The following is a 21543-nucleotide window of genomic DNA, read 5'->3' as shown; positions in this document are numbered from 1 at the left end:
ACCAGCAACGTACTATATAAAATATACATACAATACAATAAAATAATTTAATAGGCAAAGACTAAAACCTATTTATAAAAAAATAAAACATATTTATAAAAAAGCAGTGCATCATTTTAGCATATTTAAACCAGAGCAGAGAGCAACATTATGACAGAGAAGCACAGCACAATGAGATAAGAGGTATAAATATAAATATAAGGAGAGATCAGGCACTAAGGCAGAGAGTTCATGAGTCTTACAGCCTCTGGAAAGAAGCTGCATTTGAGCCTTGTTGGTCTGGCTTTAATGCTTCTTAGCCTCCTGCCTGAGGAGAGGGGGTCGAACAGTTCGTTTGCCGGGTGGGTGGAATCCTTCATAATACAGGATGCTCTGCTTCTGCACCTGCTGGTGTAAATGTCCTCCATGGAGGGGAGGCTGCTGTGAGTTATTTTTTGGGCAGATTTGACCACCCTCTGCAGCGCCTTCTTGTCAGCAGCGTGAAAATGTGTATGTATGTATATACTGTGTGTGTGTGTATATATATATATATATATATATATATATATATATATATATATATATATATATACACACACACACACACACACACACACACACACACAGTATATACATACATACACATTTTCACATGTATACATGCAATTAAAGAAAGACTGACTGAAAGAGGTAAATGAAACATTCAGCCCTCTCAGACAGACCATATAAAAAGGAAAGGACTCAATATGAGGAAACACGTTATGAGTATACATAAACATAACGGAGCTCAGTTAGTTGTGAAATATTAAACTACTTGGTGATGCTCAATATTAAAGTCATTATTAACTATATAACAATAAAGGAATTACATTATTAAGTGCCATCATAGTCTTTAAACAGCGTCCTCTCAGTTCCTCTCTTTCATTCACATCCTGTGAAAATCCTCTTGTCTTATATGTCGTCACCAGCACGGAGTTTGGCTTATCTGATTGGCTGGATACTTTTAATATTAGGCTCGTATGAGATGAACAAGTTCTGCGCAGCAGCGGCAGGTGCATTCCTATGGCAGGCGCTTTTATCATTTAATATTCAGATTTGACTATCCATAATTAAGTTTTCACTAGTCATAATTTACATCAAGATATCTGCAATGCAACTTTGACCAGTCATTTGTTTCCATACGATTGCATTGAAAACTATTTTTAGATATCTACAATAAAGTTTTTCCCTAGTAGAAACTGTAATTACAGATATCTACAACTGATTTATTACTAGTATAAATTATCACTTAAGGTATCTCTAATTAAGTTGGTACTAGTAAAAAAATAAATTGTAGATATCTGTAATTGAATTATGACTAGTGTGACGGTCTTGCCCGGGCGGTCTATTTACTGTGTGTGGCTCGCTGCATAATGGAGATACAGTAATATAAATAATGGTTGCGTGGCACAGAGAATGAATAAGTCCTACATGAAACACAAGATAATACACGGGGGAATTACGATCAAGCCTCGTGAAACAAAGTCAGAATAACTTGATATAAAATAACACATTCGACGCCAAACACATCAACAGATCCCTAACATGTTCATTACAAGATCAATTCACAATAGAGCAGTTATATATGTTTTAAGAACTTTTAAATAATAATTCCCCAGACCACTCAAAATGTGCCACTTACCCACAGCAGGTCTCATAAGCTCTGCTGTGGGAGTTCCATATTCCACTCTTCAAATACCATCATTCACCACATAGATGGCGCTGTCCCCATTTATGCAGTAATTTAACATATTAACATATTTACACACTGTTACACTAGTCAGAACTTAAATAAAGATACCTTTAATATGGTTTTGACTAGTCATAATTCAATTACAGATATCTACAATTCTGCATCTTTAAAGATATCATAATTAAAAAAATTATCTGAACTTAAGATATGACTAGGCAATATATAGCCGTAGATATCTTTAATTGGATTTATGACAACTCAATATTTAATAGAAGATATCTTTAATTGGAATTATTACTAGTCAATTTTCATTTAAAGATATCTATAATCTATTTATGGATATCTCAAACTGATTACAGACCAGGAAGATTTTATTTGGAGATATCTGCAATTATTAACCTGACTGTGAAGAATTTTAAAAGAGATACCTTAAATCAACATTCTTACTAGTGAAAATTCCTTTACAGATATCTAAAATGCTTATGCAAATTGCTTCTCTGCTATGCCCCGCCTTAAAGGAAAATTTTGCTGTCCGTGATTTTGTCTGATAAAGAATTTATCTTTTAATGTTAGTCTTGCATGTTTGGTTTATTTTAAACATAATTTTGCAATTAAAAATGTAAAAATCCAATAATAAGGAACAATGATGTTGGAGCACTTATCTAAATTGCCCTTACCCCTAGTCGATCTGCTGTGTTGTGACGTGCAATGACTCTTCATTACATAGTGCTGTCGAAGCTGTTAAAGTAACTAGCTGCTAACAGAAAGATTAAGTTGATGCTTGATAACTTAATTAACAATATATTATTACATTTATATATGTTAAAATGTCTCCGGTTAACTATGGGTAGAAATGTGATTGTTATATGTTGCAGCACGGACCAATTTAAGTGTAAATAATTAATAAAGACAGACAACCACAAATGGGTCTTTTGAATTTATTATTATGCAATCTATAAAAATGTGAAATTGGGCAAATAAATTCATGATTTAGTGGTTTAATGTTTCAGAATCAAGGCACTCATGTTTTTTAATCCATTAAAATCTTACAGTCAATTGAAAAGAGTGAAGCCTCATTCAGCAGTTTAACTAATCGATTATAACTGCTATTAAGTGACTGTGAATTTCCTAATTACTATAACTTCTGTATTCTGAATTAATACATAGCCTATATTAATTAATGGTACTAACAACTAAATACATTTAATTAGTATATTAAACATGCTTGTGTGTAGGTTATAGCGCACTTGATGACAGTGTGAAGTTCTGCTGTGTTGCAGTGATGAGACATGGATCAATAAAGTTCATTTCTAATAATTACATGCCCACTGTGGACATGCAATATGCAATTGACCTTTGAACTAATGTAGGGGTCTGATTTTATTTGAGTTTATTTGGGATGGCTGATACAAATCATTTTTACAAGTGCTCCATCATCTTTGTTCCTTATTATTGGATTTTGTTTCTTTCTTTTTTTTATGTTTAAAATAAACCAAACATGCAAGACTAACATTAAAAGATAAATTCTTTATCAGTGTTTTGGGTTATATGTTTTTTTGTTTTTGTTTTTTAAAGGCGGGGCATAGCAGAGAAGCAATTTGCATAAGCATTTTAGATATCTGTAAAGGAATTTTCACTAGTAAGAATGTTGATTTAAGTTATCTCTTTTAAAATTCTTTCCAGTCGGATTAATATCCACAACTATATTTTGCCTAGTCATATCTTACTTTCAGATATCAAAAAATTTAATTATGATATCTTTAAAGATGTAGAGTTGTAGATATCTGTAATTGAATTATGACTAGTCAAAACCATATTAAAGATATCTTTAAGTTCTGACTAGTCATAATTCAATTACAGATACCCACAATTGATTTTATTACTAGTAACAACTTAATTAGAGATATATTAAATGATAAATTGTACTAGTAATAAATCAATTGTAGATATCTGAAATTGGAGTTTTGACTCGTCAAAACATAATTGTTTAGTGAAATCTGTATATTAAATGTTAAAAGCGCCTGCCATAAATAAGTCTCGTGAGAATGAGGCGCGCGCAGGGGGATTTACAAGCGTGATGGAAAACGACTTGTTGACGACGCAGTTTAATGTTTATTGACTTAACCGTGATGAAAAACAAAAATAAAAAAGCACTGAAAACATGTTAAGTTTTAAAAGAACTAAAATGTATGTAAAATATTCTGTATGGCAATGTAACATTATCATGGTGACTATTATAAATACCTCTTGTTCGTATGGCACTGATAAAAACAAACAAACAAACAAGCAAAAAAAAAAAACGTTATGTGATGTTTTGTTCTCTTCTAAAATTTTGTATTTTGTATCTGTAATATCATGTTTTATGTATATAAATCGTATGTGAATATTCCCAGCACTCTCTGTAAGGGATGTGTGATCTTTATTAAACTAAAAAATGGATGGAAAGGCACGCCTTATTGGCGAAATTAAATAACAGGTACATTGAGTGTCTTTATCATCATATTTATTTACATTTTAAAGCAGCATAATTTAAATGATATCCACTTTATCAGCAACAGCACGAATGTGAATCTCGCGATATCTGCCTTTGATCTCGCGGGTGTTTGATACGCGAATTGAGAATTGTCCGACTTGACTGCAGACCTGACTGCAGCGTCTAATCTCGTCTACTTTCAAAGAGGCGTTTGGCAAACGAGCCTATTATGATGATGTCATTCTAGAATTTGGAGTCTGGTCCGTTGTGGGCGTGTCGACCGCGGCTGGCCACGCCTTCTCTATAAAAGTCAGCCTACAGCGACTCGTGAAGTATTTCAAGCACCTGGTGTGAAGGTGTAGTCTTGCAGGAATATTTCGGACGATAAATCAAGTTTTCCTCTGTGTGATTTTTCTTCACCGGAGACTACAGGCCCACATCGGTAAAACTGGGAAGGAAAATCGTCTGTGTTGATCGGTTATTGAATTCGCAGGTGTGAGACGCTACATGTCTACAAAGATAACTGGTAAGATACTGACGATCCTCTTTTGAACTTTCATTTGTGTTTGTTCCAGAGTAAATTATGATATTCATTTTCCCTGCCGATATTCATGCATTTTTACGCAATGATTAACTCAATCTATGAGTGACAAAAGAATGTTTTAAAGATCCTTTGATTCGCCCTTATTTGACAAAGCACTTTTGTGTGCATGATATTGATACTGATTTCTTACAGAGATTGACATGAGTCTGTCTGTCTACAGTACAGTATGTATCTGTCTGTCTGTCTGTCTGTCTACTGTACAGTATCTGTCTGTCTGTCTGTCTACAGTACAGTATGTATCTGTCTGTCTGTCTGTCTGTGTATGTATCTGTCTGTCTGTCTGTCTACTGTACAGTATCTGTCTGTCTGTCTGTCTACAGTACAGTATGTATCTGTCTGTCTGTCTGTCTGTCTGTCTGCCTATCTACTGTACAGTATGTATCTGTCTGTCTGTCTGTCTGTCTATCTACTGTACAGTATGTATCTGTCTGTCTGTCTGTCTGTCTATCTACTGTACAGTATCTGTCTGTCTGTCTGTCTAGTAATTAGGTTCAAGCGGATGCTACCACGTGTTCAGCACTACACTACAATCTGAGTCACTTGATTTGCCTAAAGCATCAGCCCTATCAAAGGTTATGTTCCATCAAGAGAAAATCAATGTTTTCACCAAACTCTAATTTCCATGTGTGGTTGTCAAAGATCAGCCCTTCAGTCATGGCAACAAATTAAAATGTCCATCTATAAAATGACATGACCTGTTCCTCAGAGCTCTCCATGGTGCAGTTCACTGTACATTTTTGCCTAAATTCCAGTTGTCTTGTGTATCCAACTAATTGTACCTCTAAATATACAGAAAGATTATATTTACCCTCAGTCTATTGTACAAAAATATTGAGGTTAAGTTTTTAAACTGCACTGTCATCACTTGAGTATTTCTGGTCTGCTGAATCCACCACCACACATCTCTCTCTTTCTCTCGAGACGGATATCTAACCCTTCCACAGCTAACATCCTTCAAATGTCCGATTACACATTGTGCTGTAACTTTATAACCGAGTGTATAAACTAGTGTAATGACTGCATGTATTGCTGTGACATCGTGCCTCATGGTGTTTCGGTGAGATGTTCCCTTTGCTCATAGTAATGTGTGTGTGTGTATATATATATATATATATATATATATATATCTCAGTTTATGCCTATAGTGTAATATCTTTGTCATTCCATGTTAGGAACCCTCGGAAAAGTCTCATTTGTAAGACACTGTATCCTAAATCCATGACATCGTGTGTCCTCTTTTTTTTTTTTTTTCATACCACAATCTCTTTAAGACAATAGGGTTAGTGAATATAAATGTACACAGAAGTGCATACCTCAAATATGCAGTATTGTTATTCTCTTTAAAATGTTTTTTTTTTTTAAATCAGTATTTTATTGCTTTTTTTCATTATTCTGTGGATGTCAATTATCAGTGGCAGATAGAAGCTAATTTTCAATAGATTTCCTGACAGTAGAACAGCGTCCTCTGCCAAAAGCTTGATAAAATCTTGAAAATGCTTCTGTACTGGTTGAATTAAAAAACAATAGCAGCACTCGGCTGAACACATGCACCTAACCCATCTCAGACAGGGTTATATTTGAGCATTCACTCTAAAGGAGGTCATTCAGTGTATTTTATCACCTCATCATTATCGTCTGTCACTGTCTATTCATCCCTAAATTTGGCATCAGGCATTTTGGCCACAGTTTGTGGAAAAGTTATCGCAGCATGCTAAAATTGAGACTAATGCTGAAGATCTGACTGACACTTTGGATATTATGTGTGATATACTTTATTATTCTTGCCAGTTTGTTTTACACTCTGTTGAATTAATTCATATTTAAACACAAAATGAAACTCATGTGTACATGCTAAATTTGGCAGTTCATGGCTGTTTTCTTTGAAAGCATTTAACAGTGTTCTGTAGCTTTGCAGGCATCTCCATTTCTGTGGAAAAAGGTGAGGCCATATATTGTGTAACTTTGGCCTGGATTATTTTAGCGGTGATAGATGGGGGGGAGGTTGAATTGTAACACGTCTTTTGTGTTTTATTAGGCTAATGTTGTGTTATTCTTTCCTGCAGGATGTTTACTTATTCTCCAAGCTAAACTATTGCTGGCAACACTTGAGTGTTTATCTTTACACAGGTCTGGGCTATCAGCGCTCCTGTCTGTCTGTCTGTGTGAGAGAGAGAGACACATTATCTGTCTTCCTCTCTCTTTTATCATTCACATTTTGCACGCCTGTAAATCTATGAAAAATCTATAAAAAAATGTATTTGTTTGCCATTCTAAATGTTTTCATATCAACATAATCTCTCTTCTTATCTTGGATTGACTCTGTCTTGTCATCTGTGTTTGAACAAGGCACTCTCTATACACTGTAACTCAGTTTTTTCTAATGGAAATGATCCTCTCACATGCTGTGCACCTTCATTTGTTCTTGTTATCTATTGTTGAGACCAGCTCACAGACGACACAAGAGAAAGTTACAGTTTACACTTAAGAAATCTTTCAGTCATGTGTGGGACAAAGTCTGGTAGAACAGATTATTATTATTATTATTATTATTATTATTATTATTTTAATTATGTCATTGATTAAGATAAAGGCATTTGTGGCTTTGAACTCGAGCTGGTTCAAGCACTCGAGGGTTATTACTGCTAAACTCTGTTTAAATGGAAATGTGGTTTTATGTTTATTGCTTTTTACATTTTTATATGAATTGGAATGTACCACAAGAGCTATGGTTTATCAGTTCTACAATAATTTAGGATGAACCCTCTTCAGATTGGGCGTTATCTTCCATGTGTGTATGGAGGCTTTATTTATAATAAGTGATAATTTACATGTTTGTGCTGCAGTTGAGTAGTGTAACCAATCACAGATATTTTTGTTGAGCTATGCAACTGTAATGACAAATCAAAAACATGTTTACATTGTAAATAATTGTGCTGTCTAGAGTCTAAACCAGAGTTTGCTAATATATATATATATATATATATATATATATATATATATATATATATATATATATATATATATATATAATCTGCATTTATATATAAATCTGGTTTGATCTTCATCTAAGTTACAATAATGAACAAACACAATCTTTTTTAACTTATAACACAAATTATTGTATTGTTCTTGTACATATTGAATACATCATTCAAACATTCACAGTGTAGGTTGGAAAAAGTATGTGAACCCCTAGGCTAATGACATCAACAAAAGCTAATTAGAGTCCAATTAATGAAATGAGATTGGAGGTGTGTGTTAGAGCTACTTTGACTTTTAAAAACACTCAAACATTTTGAGTTTGCTATTCACAAGAAGCATCTGCTGATGTGGACCATGCCTCGCACAAAAATAGATTTTTAGAAGACATAAAGCTTCTTTTTATATAAAAAGCATATTTTTGCATAAAGCTGGGAAGGGTTATGAAGTTATGATGGCTAATCTCCCTAGAAGTGGCCGTAATTTCTGGATTCAGTATTTATTAAATTATTGTAACATCAAAAATAAGTTCAAAGTATGTGAACATGTTGAAATGAAGGTACAAATGATTTATTATACATTTATTATAAATGAGGAAATTACTGTACGCTTGCTCTTGAGTTGCTCTTGAGTATAATGTATAATAATACATAAACGTTTTGGCATACATTTGACGTTTCGTGCTGAAATTGAAATCGTCAAATTAATTAATAACTTCTTGCCTGATTAATGAATAACTACTTGCCTGAATAACACACAATGGTCGTTTTAAAGACTTTGCAAGATACAACCAACTCTTACCAGGTTATTTTTAATTAGCTGACAAATTAGAAGTGTTCCATTTTATAATGAAATATGATTATTTACTGAACACATACTGTCAAACATACGGTCAAATCATCGTGCCGATCGGAAAGTTTGCAAGTAGAATACAAAACATATTATTTCACTCACATATCAAATTCATATAAAGTAAAAGCCTTTTTTGTCACGTTTCACTTGTAACTTCATGAAACACAACCGAATAAAAAAAACTCTGGATTGAGACATTTTCTTTAATGTTCACGAGTCCAAACATAATGTGATATTATGCATAGATATTAAAATAAACTTGGATAAAATGTGACCCTACCTCAGACATCCTTGTTATTATCCTGGGTGGTGGTCTTTGGTTAAAGTGGACCAATCACAGCTGTTGTGGTCTGTGTCGACGCAACACGCAGTCACATTTTTGAAGAGGTGCACGTCAGCTACGGCGTACGTTTGACGCAGAAGTATAAATTAGCATTAAGGCAGCATCCTAACTGAAATGAAAACTCCGAAGTGACTGAATTCACCCTTTGCTGAGCAAAACAGGAGAGTTCTCAAAAATTTCTCTATATTAATGGTTAATCCAGATGTTATTCTATGTATAGGAAATAATTGCATCTTGTTGCCAGAATGGTTTCCAGTATGCCACAGTAAACACTCATCACGATCAAATTTAAGAGAGAAACTTCATGTGATAGCGATTGACAAAATTAGTGTAAATGAACCTAACTGTTCCTCACATTACAAGACACATGAAACTGTAAATATTTTAGTTCTTATCACCAGTTTTGTGACCTGAATCAGAGGGTAAATCAATTAATGTTAGTACCGTTAACATAGTTTAATCCACAGCTGGCAAACTGTTGGTGAAGAACGGGTAAAAATCGATTGCAACAGAGTCTGATGTTAACATGTTGCAAAGCTAGCGACTTGACATTCTAACAAGCACAGAAAATAAAATAAAAACACTCGGATATTGCATGAAAGAATCCTTTTTAATTTGATGGAGGGTTAGGATTACACTATTGTCAAGTTTTTCATTATGCATTCTGGATTGCCTTACCTGTGAAGGATACATGCATGCAGTGCAAGTTTAGAATTAGGATAAAACGAGGTATCTTAAGTCAGACAGCATAATTTTGGAATAGCCTTCATTTGGAGCGCATCTAAAAATGTTCTCTAGGTTCAGGGACTGTTGTACAGTGAATTGGACAGGTCCTGGCTGATATTTTAAACACCCTTGATCTATCTATGATGTAAAAATTCTTAAAGCTCTGGATCTGCATTAAATTATGATGTACTGTAGATTCTCTTATCAGTTCTCTGAGCTTTTGGAGGCAAAATCAGTGCTGACTGCTTTGAACACAATGTGGAAAATCCAATGAGCAGAAATCTAGGCTGTCTGTGTGTGAGCTTCATGTAAAACCTTTATAACATAACATTCCACCTGCTTTGGTTTTGTTTGGGATCATTGTACATTATCCTTACTCATGTTCTTTGGGAAACTTTCCATGAGTCTAAATGTTCTGGGCAATTTTCTGCTTTTTTTTATTTTTTATTTTTTATTTTTTTTTTTTTGTTGTTGTTGTTGTAAGGGTTTTGGTTTGTTTTTCTGACCTTGGTCTCACGGTCAAACATCTCTGGCCTGTGTGTTTGTGTGGTTCCTCTAATAGAGAGCTTTAAACAAAAAAAACATTGTGAGAAAAAGTCCCCCCCATCCTAACTTTAACATCTAAAGCAGATATCATCTGTTTTGAAACTGAAGCCAATGGAAAGGTTCATTGCTGGTGTCTGCAGGCAGTATATGCACTGTACAGGCTTCATGCACACCCACAGTTCACTTTCAGTATGACTCTGACCCACTCTCACACACACCACACACACATACCTGATGGCAGTGATGGTCTCGTGACTTGTCTAATTGGTCATTGGTTAAATGATAGGCATGTAAACTGTGCTCTAGTACAAGAGAGTTTAATATTTTCATTCATTATTCATTTTGTGGGGGGAATTTGGGATTATCAGATGATAGATAAACCGTCTGGCTGTTTTTAGCATGTTAGCTGTTATGTAATATGTTTCAAATTTCGGTTTATGGGGATTTCAATTATTTTTAGTGTCTTAATCGCAGACAACAACTGTTAAGTCCCAAAGCCCTGCTAAAACATCTTGAGGTGTATTTATTTCACTTCGAACAGAAACATTGATCATGATTTGTATAATTGACCCTTGAACTGAGGCTTGTTCTGTCCACTGCATTGACCTTTGCCCGCTGTCTTGTGTGTGTCCCATGCAGAACATATTTGTAGTGTGTCGTGAGATGACTGAAGTGATGATCAGCGCCGCACCGATGGATGACATGAGGCTGAGTCCCAGCAAAGACCGTCTCACCTTCCAGGTAACATCTAACCCTCATATATTAATCGCACTTCTCCTTCTTTTAAGTCTCATTGCAATCCTCTTAAAAATGCTAATTTCAATCCAATCCTCAGTAACTTGGTCACGTTTAAAAAAGAAAAAAATGTTTGAAGTGTTAGTGGAGTCAAGTTAGTTTTATTTGTATTGCACCTTTCACAAAACACAAACATCTCAGCATCATTTTCTATAAAGCTGCTTTGAAACTATGTGATGTCTTAAAGTCCTCATTGTGCCTTTAATAAAAAACATGATTGAAAATCATGCCTTTAAAATTACTGTCATTAGGCCCCCTGTGAACAACACTCAATGTGTTGAATGCAGGAGAAATGTGCAGGATTGAAGACCTGAGCGACCTTGACAAGGGCCAAATTGTTATGGCCAGACAACTGGGTCAGAGCATCTCTGAAATGACAAGGCTTGTGGGGTGCTCCCGGTCAGCAGTTTTGAGTACCTACTGACAGTGATTCGAGGAGAGACAAACCACAAACCGGTAACAGGGTGTTGGGCACCCAAGGCTCATCGATGCACGAGGGCAGCGAAGGCAGCATATTAGGCAGGTGGTCATAATGTTTTGGCTCATCAGTGTGTGTAATCAAGTTTTGGTTTAAATTAGTAAATTGAGTAAATGTTGGTGGCTAATGTTTCAAACTCAAGGATATTGATTAAACTGTAAGACTAATGATTAATTGTCTTTGAAGTCCATCCCGAATTAACTGCGGAAGTGCACTTAGATGCACTGTCCTTTTGTTATTTGGTTGATAAGGGCTTCGATTTCCATTGAAGTCCATCTTAAGTCCGAAATTCAGGCAGTGGCCAGTGAAGTATCCCTAGTTCATTATATGGCAGCAGTTCATCCTCAGTTAGCATGTCACTCCTCCCCTGATTCATTAGAAGAATAACCACATACGCTCCAGAACATTACAGAGTCTCTGCTCAGGGATATCTTCACAGCGGTTGAGGATCCACTTTCCTCATCAAAGTGAGAAGAAATAATATATGTTTGTTTACTCAAAGCAGTTTTGAGTTAAAAAGGTTTAATAAGTCTTAGAAAAAATGTTTCTCTTCCATGAGAGTTCATAAGGATTTTAACTGAGAGCTAAATGTCCATTTTTAGATTATGACCTCTGTGTTCCTCGGGGATAGGTGCTCTCCTTTCGCTGCTCAAGGGGTCTGTTTTTATATCCTTCAATAATACTGTTTGTCTAAGATATGAAAACAAAATAATTTGGCTCTCAAAGGGAAGCTATTTGAAACGAAGAAAGGATGTATTTTTGTTCGACTTGTTCCTAAACTATGTTTAGTATGAAAGAATTCATCCCATGCTCTGATGTTGTTTATGTAGAGAGAGGTTAGATGTGTGTCTGCAGTTCTCATGGATCAGGGTCATTGAGAGTCCTGTTACAGAGCAGTCTCCCTCTTTCACACACACAATTTAATGTTCTTTCCATTGGGCATGTTGCCCAGTTTGGGCTGTTGGTTTCTCTGTGTGCCATGTATGTCACTGAAAGATTGTGGGCTAAAAATACACCTTCATACTTCATCCAACATTTAGGTGAAATGAGACTTTTGGACACACTGTGAGTGTTTTTGAGAATATTCCTCATCCTGGATCCGACAGAAAGATAAACAGAGAGACGAGTGAGTGAAGGAACAGAATATGTGTGTTATAAAGGAGTCAAGTCATTTTTTTATTTGTATAGCGCTTTTCACAACACACATCGTTTCAAAGTAGCTTTACAGGAAATCATGCATTAACAGAAAATGAAACTGTACTATCTATAAAGTCTTAGAGTCATTATTGTGTAATTGTAAATTGTGTATAAAAATAAATAATAATTGTATTTATAACCCCAGTGAGTAAGCTGAAGGTGACTGTGGTAAGGAACACAAAACTCCATAAGATGTTGATTAATGGAGAAAAGTAACCTTGAGAGAAACCAGACTCACTGTGGGGGTCAGTTCCCCTCGGAATAACATCATGAATATAATGACAATATTACTTATGTATAGTGCAGGTCATGGTTTAAAATGAGTAAACTAAGTAAGTATTAAGGGTCAGTGTTTAAACAAAGATTTTGTATGAACTGTAAGATTAATGACTAATGTCTTTGAAGGAGAGAATACAGTGAAGAATATCTTCCATGTGATTCACTGAATATTCTGAACACAGTACATATGCACATACACAGCTCAGAGGATGTAGTTTTATAAGCCTTTGTTACCTTCATTGGATTAGCTTTTTTTTTCATGGTGATGTTTTTTTTTACTTCAGTTTTATTTGTATTAAACACAGACATAAAACTGAGATATGAGAAAGTATTTTTAGATCTTTAAATAATCTAGCAAATATCATATGGTGAAAAACATAATCTGTTTTTGTTTTGAATCGGTTTAAGATATCATATAAAAGTTATATATCTATGAATGGGAGAAATGAATGAGCAGATCATAGAGAATATATTTGACTTTCCTCCTCACAGATCTTTCCAGACCCATCAGACTTTGATCGCTGCTGTAAATTGAAAGATCGGCTGCCATCCATCGTGGTGGAACCGACAGACGGTGAGGTGGAGAGCGGCGAGCTGCGCTGGCCTCCGGACGAGTTCCTTGTCAGTGAAGAGGAAGAGCAAGACGGAAACGTCCAGAATGGACTCAATGTTAGAGAGAATTAAACTGACTGTCTCTCTCACTCGCACACACACACAGGTTAACAAAAGGAATAGATTGATCACACAAATACTCACACTTTCTTAAGACTGCAAATTGACAAAAATATAATTCACAAAACATAACTAGTTCATTGATATTACACAGTCTGTACTGCGATCGTGTCTGTTTATCCAGCCTCACAACACACCCAATGGGCCAAAGACAATGTCAGAACACCCAAAACACCAAACGCTTCCACTGCCTGAACGTCACCCACAGGAGCAGTTCATCTGTTCCACTGCAGGAGACACTGTGTGCGTGTGCGTGCGTGCATATATGTGTGTGTGCGTTCGTGCGTATATGTGTGCGTGTATATGTGTGTGTGCGCACGTATATGTGTGTGTGTGTGTGTGCGCGTATATGTGTGCGTGTATATGTGTGTGTGCGTACGTATATGTGTGCGTATGTGTGCGTGCGCGCATGTGTGTGTGTGTGTGTTTGTCATCTGTTTGTCGAGTGGAGTATATTGTGAGGTTGTCGAGTCAGTTTTGCTTCCAATGTGTTTGGGAGATTTCATCAACTGATCACTGTTGAAATACACAGAGGGTTTGATGGAGTTCACAGGTCAATAGCAGGTTATTTGAAGGTCACATAGCCAGTTCATTTGCTTAGGAAACTAGATGTTCAGCTGCTCAGGTGCATTTTACAGTCTGCTCATTCCCGCTCTTTGCCTCTTCACACTTTTTGAAAGATGCAGATTTTCTTCCAAATAACAAGACGCGAATGGTATTTGTATTGGAAAAGAGTCAATTTCACTGTAGATATTTTCACAATTATTGTCACAGTTTCTCTTGATTTCCACAGAAACTCTCGGTTGTGACAGAAACACATTATCATGTGCTTTAGAGGAGCAGATTTAATGAAGTGTTTACTGACCTTCACAGGGCCTCTCAATGTCACTTTGCTTTGTACTTTCATCTTGGTAAAATATTTAGAAAAAAATGCATTGAACTAGTTGTCTTCCTGTCTAACACTGTTAACTGACATGCGTCTCTTGTTAACTAATGAAACCATTCAATTATGTCTAGTTGTTCAAGTCATATTGTAAATTATATTTCACAGAATGTATGACCTTGCGTCTCTATCTGTGTCTGTCTATTTCTTTACTCGCGTGTATATACAGTGTCAATACTGAGTGAGTGTATATATGTGTGTTTGTTCTGGGCACTTCCTGTCGGCAGCGTCTATACGTCTCTCTTCATCTGTAAAAAGCTCAGGGAGAGTCGCACAAAAAAAGTTTGTTTGTTAGTTTCTCTTATTATGTATATGCGCCACTGTTTCTCTGTCACTGTCAGAGGTTGTAAATAAACATTTTGAAAGTGCTTTTCACATCAGGCTCTGAGTTTATTCAGTCTGTGTATTTTAAACCAGAAAAAAGTTGACCTTTGTGCAGCTTGTGTGTGTCTGTCTGTGTTTGAGTCGCTTTGTGAAAATTTTGTATCATGAAAATAAAATGTTTTAGGAGTTTCATTCTCTGAGACATTTGTTGTGAGAAACAGGAAGTTTGTCTTCTCTCTTCCTTTGTTGCTGTCTTGACTCGCAGCACGAGAGCTTTTCATTGGCCTGACTTCCTGCAAATGTTCTGTATGTATGTGCATGTATATTTGCTGTGAATGTGCACGCGTACTGTATTTAGTCATGCTAACCACAAGCTGCCTTCCTGCCTCTCTAGACTAACCTCGAAACGAGCACACTTCCTCTCCAAGTCAAGTAATATTTATTTGTATGGTGCTTTTCACAACACATATCATTTCAAAGCTGCTTTACAGAAAATCATGCTGTAACAAAAATTATGCTACTAAAGTCCTCACTGTGTGGTTATAATGAATAACGAGATTCAAATTTTTAAGGCATGATTTTTAGTCATTAGGCTCCCAGTGAGCAAGCCGAAGGCGACTGTGGCAAGGAACACAAAACTCCAAAAGATGTAGATAATGGAGAAAATAACCTCGGTAGAAACCAGACTCACCAGTAACCCTCTGGCTAACCAGCATGAATATAATGGCAATATTATCTATGTGTAATACAAGTCTTTTTTTTTTTTAACTTTTATTTTTATAAAGTAAACTGAGTATATGTTGGTGGACAATGTTTAAAACTAAAGGATTAAGTGTCTATGAATTCCATCCCAAATTGTTTGCAGAAATGCACATAGATGCAGTGTCCATTCAGTTGGCTGATTATGGGTTTAGTTGGTGTTAATTTAATGTCTACACTCATGGGCAAAAATATTAAGTTTTTAATGGTCTTTAAAATTGCAAAGGTAAAATCATGATAATTATTAAAATGTCAAAATCAAATTCAAACTAACACATGTCTGGGTGTACAAAATTTTCCAAAAATATCATGTGGGATGTTTTTTTTTTTGTTTGTTTTTTTTTCTTAAAAGATTAGTCATTAGTTGATCTGCCACACCTGATGCAGGCCATCGAAGGTCTGACAACAAGCTCATAAATGGAAACAGAAATGATAGAGCTTGGAGAGATCTACATTATGCAGTGTTGTGAGTCACAAGGTAAAGGAGTGAGAAAATCTGCTCTGTGTCAGGCTAACTGTAGCTATTCTGAAGTTTACAAGACACTAAAGGCAGAGAAAATCCCTATTTCTCTATCAACTATTAAGAGAATAGGCCAATGCTTTGAAACAACAGGTGATGTTGACAGAAAGAAAGGATCTGGAAGGCCCAAAGCCTCTTCATGCTCTGATGACCACCTGTTGAAATTTACAGTTCTCAAAAACAGGGGAAAAAGCCACAAAAACTGTCAGTAGAATTCAAGACCTCAGAAAACAAGATTCTTTTGAGAAGACCAATAACCAGAAGGTTATCTAATACAGGTTTTGTGTCTACAAGATGTGTTAAAAAGCCATTGCTGTCTTTGAATTAAGTTTTTGACAAAATATGGAAAATTTGATTCAGCTTTGTGAGGAGTGATGAATCACAATTTGATTTGCATAGTGATGCTCCAGAGAGGTGTCTTCGAAGATCTGGTGATAAATACAATAGTGTATGCATCTCTACCACAGTGAAGCATGGAGGAAGAGGTGTCATGGTGTGGGGAGCCTTTTCAGCTGCTGGTACTGTAAAAAGTCAGTTAATGCTTTGAAGTACAGGAGAATATTTCAGAAAGGGTTGCTTTCCACAATTGAAAAGTTGTTTTCTAAAGAGGAACAGATGTTAAGATCAGATGTTATTTTTCAACAAGACAATGCTCCTGCCCACACTGCAAAGACTACCAAGATGTAGCTTGAGAACAAGTACATTAGGCTCATGTTTTGACCTGGTCAGAGTCCAGATTTGAACCCTATAGAGCAGTGGTTCCCATCCCTGTTCCTGGAGGCCCCCCAACACTGCACATTTTGTATATCTCCCTTTATTGACACACCCAATTCAGGTCTTGGAGTCTTCACTAACGAGCTGATGAGTTCAATCAGGTGTGTTTGATTATGGAGATATCCAAAATGTGCAGTGTTGGGGGGCCTCCAGGAACAGGGTTGGGACCCACTGCTATAGAGAATATTTGGTCTCACATTAAACAAACTAACCGGGAAACGTTTTTTAACTACTCATCAACTGCTTGAAGCCATAAAAATTGAGTGGAACAACACTGACTCTACTTTCTGTAAAAAAACTGTCCACAAGTTTACCCACAAGACTTAAACATTTAAAGAAATCAAAGGGAAAAACTATCCCATACTAAGTTACTTTATCTATTCATTCAATTCTTGCTAATTTCCTGAATAATGATTTGTGTTTAAGAACATTAAAAGCTTAATTTTTTTGCAATTTTGGGCTTGGCACATTTTTTTGCCCAGAAGTGTATGTATTCTATTATAAGAGAGTCATTAATCCTATGACCAAGATGATGCTGGCGGAGGACAGCGAGTTGTGCCTCATAGTCCAGCTGGAAGGTTGCCGGTTCATTTCAGTGGAGTCCATTGAAAGCCCGAAGTGCAGGTAGTGGACAGTGAAGTATTGCAGGTCTTACTGTTAGGGTTGATAGCAGTTCATCCTCTGTGAAGTCCATTGTAGAAGACTGAAATGCAGTCAATGATTCGCTGTCTGGTTAACACAGGCTGCAGTTAGTCATCATCACTCAGCAACATACAAGTGGGACATCGAGCTGGACCGAAGCTGGATCTGGCAGACTCTGGTAACATTGGGATATGTATCCCGAGTTGAGACAGGGAAACAGAGAGGATACTATTAGCATAGATGCCATTCACTTTAAAGCAGAGTTATAGAATATAGAAGTGTTTCCGGTTCCGGCAGTCCTGACTAAAGCAGCATAACTATGAGTTGAGGGATAAATTAGGTGTATGCCTGGCTGAAGAGATAAGCCTTTAGTCTGATTTAAATTCTCTGTACTCATTAGGCACGTTGTAACAGCACAACATCACCATTCAGCTGGGTTCATCTACAATAACACCTTCAAAAATGGTCAGAAATCTAGGGGTTACCATCTACAACCAAATCAGTTTCACCAACTACATCTCAAAAACAGCAAGATCATGTAGATTTAAACTCTACAACATCAGGAAAATAAGACTTTTCCTCTCTGAATATGCCACACAACTCCTTGTTCAGTCACTTGTCATAATTAGACTGGACTACTGTAATACTCTCATTACAGGCCTCCCTGCATGCACAATTAGACTCCTGCAAATGATCCAGAATGCAGCAGCATGTCTGGTCTTTAAAGTAACAAAGAGAGCACATGTTACACCACTCCTTGCCTCTCTGCACTGGCTGCCGGTTGCTGCACGTATCAAGTTCAAGGCTCTGATGCTGGCATACAGAACAGCCACTGGGTCTACGCCAGTCTACTTATAATCATTCCTGCAGAGCTACATTCTCACCAGAAGATTGAAGATTTGATTGTAATCTTGACAAACCATTTTGGAGAATGGAGATTTCAGTCTTTTCTCATTCAAGTAGAGAGGAGCTGCACTTTAATGCTATTTATATCCATAGAAAGTAGCTGCCCAGCGTTCACAAGATGACTGCCTTAAAAGGACTTTGACTTTGCATTTAACAACATCAAAAGAACAAACAAACTATTCAACTCAATTATGAAGAGATGAATATTAAAACTGTTTTCCCTTCATTTTTGTTCTCTTTCTAACACTCGTTCAGTATCTCACTAAGGGAACACCTCAGGTGTAACCAATTGTGGAAGCACCAATGACACAACATCTGTCAAGATTGACAGACCAGTCACTGCAGCTTTTAAGGAGTCCCATCTCCCTATTATAAAAAACAGCTACCTGTTGCTGCCTCATACTCGCTCTCTTCCCCATGGAAGATTTTTGGAAGCAGCCCTCTGCAGACGCACTTGGATTCATTGTTCAACAATTTGACAATGAAGCCACTGGTAAAGTCCAAATGCAATAAATATTTTTCTGCAAGCTTGTGGAGTGGCAATTATTTGTATATGGCGGAGTGAACTAACATGTCACGGCGAGTTTATCTCTGCTATTGTACTCTCAGCACTTTTCAGTATTTTTCCAACTTTTTGCGGTGCTCATGCTTCATATAGAAGGAAAATAAAAGAGAGTTATTCATGGCTCGCTGTATTTTCTATGCAAGTTTTCATGTTGTGGTGGACATACCTCAGAAGTATGGCAACCAAAGAGCCAGAGAGTTCGGTGGGAAAGCCCGCCCTCCCCACTTATGTGCATGCGGTGCGTGGATCTCCGCAAAAGATTCTCATCTGCATTGCATCTCGTGCCTGGGAGCTAAATATGCTCAGGCTGCATTGTCCAGCCCGGAGGGTTGCCCCCATTATTCATCCTTCTCGACCAAGTTTCAGGAGAGAAGGTTGAGGGTCGCAGTCGTGGGCAAAAAGGACCTGTGTCTCTCTTCTCAGGCCAGAAAAGAGTCAGCGGAGCATCCACAGGCCCCGTTATGGGGCGAAATGATGGACAATGTGTCTCCAATCCTTCCCCCGCTGTTCGAGGACACATTGGCGGGAGAGGAAGATGACAATGGGGATGAAGTTTTGTCTGACATCCTCGAGGAGGACGAGGATTATGAAGAAGATGCCATTTTGCCCATGGATCAATTCCGACCACCGAGCACGCAGGAGGAGTGCTCTCCATCTCCGGTTCAGTCCGAGTTGGATTTGTTTGAGGTCTGTCGCAGGGCTGCAGCTAAGCTCTCAATTGACTACCTGTCACAGCCAGTGGGTACAGGAGCTTAAAGGGACTTGTATGATGGCAAGAGGCTCCCATCTCTCCTCCCTCCAGTGAAGCAGTTCCTCCCAGCCGTCCCGGCCTGTGTGGCGGAATTGAGGCAATATTGGGATAAGCATTTTCCTCACAGAGTGCTGTCAAAGGGTTCTCAAGGCTCGACATAAAGGGGATGGGGGACATGTGAATGTCAGACTCCCCTCCCAGTGGAATTATCGGTTGCTAATCACTTGCACCTGGGCCATTGAGCGGTTTTCTCCTCCACAGGGGCCATGCTGCCAGGGAAGACACAGCACTTCACAGCCTCTATCTTCCAGAAGATATATAAGTCTTCTGTGCTTGCAGTTCAAGCCCTCAACGCAACTTCTCTCTTGATGGCTTATCAGGCCGAGCTGTTAAGAGGAGATGGGACGACAGCTCGTCTCCAGATCTCCCAACCCCACTCTCTGGGAGGAGATCTGTGTTATTGCAGACTTGAACATGCGCACGTCTCACGCTGCGGTTCAAAGCTGTGGGAGAAGCATGGGTTTGGCAGTGGTCGGTGAGAGAGCCCTATGGCTGAACATGTCAGGGCTTTCTGACAATGAGAATTTGAAATTTTTGAATGCCCCCAGAGATCCGAAGGCTATGTTTGGCACCACCATTATGGCTGGTCAGGGTTCTCTCGCTGTTCAGATGGAGCGCTGGCGCGCATGTGCAGTTCATCCTTGGGTTCTGAATACAGTAGAAAGGGGTTACAGGCTTCAATTTGCCATAAAACCACCTCTTTTCAGTGGAGTGTTAATGTCAGTGGCACAAGGGGAGTCAGCTCTGATTTTAGAGAAAGAAATATCCTCTACTGAGCAAGGGAATGATAAAAACAATACCGTTGGAATAACGCCATCAGGGTTTTTATTCCTGGTATTTTGTCATCATAAAAAGAGGGGGAGGTCTCCGTCCAATTCTACAGAAAAAGTACAAGTTAAAAGTGCTCATGCTCAGAACTGTGTCTCATTCTATTCGTCACGGAGACTGGTTTACATCAATAGATCTCCAAGACGCGTATTTTCACATAGACATTTTTTCTGCTCACAGGAAATATCTCAGGTTCGCTTATCAGGACAAAGCCTATGTGTGACAAGGAGGAGGGCATGGCTGGGCCATGAGGGTGCATGCCTGGCACTAAGTTACCCCAATCAGTGGGAGAGAGAGATAAGGAGGACCCAGGGACGCCAGAGAGAGAGAGAGAGAGACACACACGGAGCTGTGTTTGTGTCTGCGTGTCAGTGTTCTGCTGAAAAGCAAAGTTTTATGTTGTGTTTAAGTTGAACATTAAAGTCTACATGTATTGTTCAAGACGTTCCCAGCTTCTGCCTTTCCACACAACAACGAACCTTGTTTGAAAATTCCTTTTGGTCTTTCTCTAGCACCTCGAGTATTTACCAAATGTGTGGAATCAGCTAAGGAATGTGGGGATCAGAGTGTCGGCTTATCTAGACGATCTGCTCATTTTCGTGCTGTCTCAGCGGCAAGCAGAGAGAGATATGAACACATTAGTTACACATAAGGAGAGCTTGGGATTCAGAATAAACCAAGCAAAGAGCTGTCTTATTCCCTCGCAAGAGATAATTTATCTGGGGCTCAGGCTGAACTCCACTGAGCTTCGAGGGT

General features: G+C 37.7%; 1 protein-coding gene across 2 annotated transcripts; it reads left to right on the top strand.

Annotated features, from left to right (window-relative positions):
* The first annotated feature begins 4468 nt into the window (after positions 1–4468).
* Positions 4469–16159, top strand: lbh (LBH regulator of WNT signaling pathway). 2 transcript variants are annotated; one of them, XM_051652149.1, is made up of 3 exons: positions 4469–4710; positions 10874–10975; positions 13476–16136. In XM_051652149.1, the coding sequence occupies exons 2-3, from the start codon at positions 10898–10900 to the stop codon at positions 13665–13667; spliced, it is 270 nt and encodes an 89-aa protein (XP_051508109.1). In that variant the 5' UTR covers positions 4469–4710; positions 10874–10897; the 3' UTR covers positions 13668–16136. The 2 variants fall into 2 exon arrangements, with proteins under 2 accessions (XP_051508109.1, XP_051508110.1); XM_051652150.1 differs by lacking the exon at positions 4469–4710 and having other exon boundaries at positions 10879–10975; positions 13476–16159.
* The last annotated feature ends 5384 nt before the right edge of the window (positions 16160–21543 follow it).

This window comes from Myxocyprinus asiaticus, chromosome 23 (genome assembly GCF_019703515.2).
Source record: "Myxocyprinus asiaticus isolate MX2 ecotype Aquarium Trade chromosome 23, UBuf_Myxa_2, whole genome shotgun sequence".
Lineage (NCBI taxonomy): Eukaryota > Metazoa > Chordata > Actinopteri > Cypriniformes > Catostomidae > Myxocyprinus > Myxocyprinus asiaticus.
This window is presented reverse-complemented; position numbering and strand designations above follow the sequence as displayed.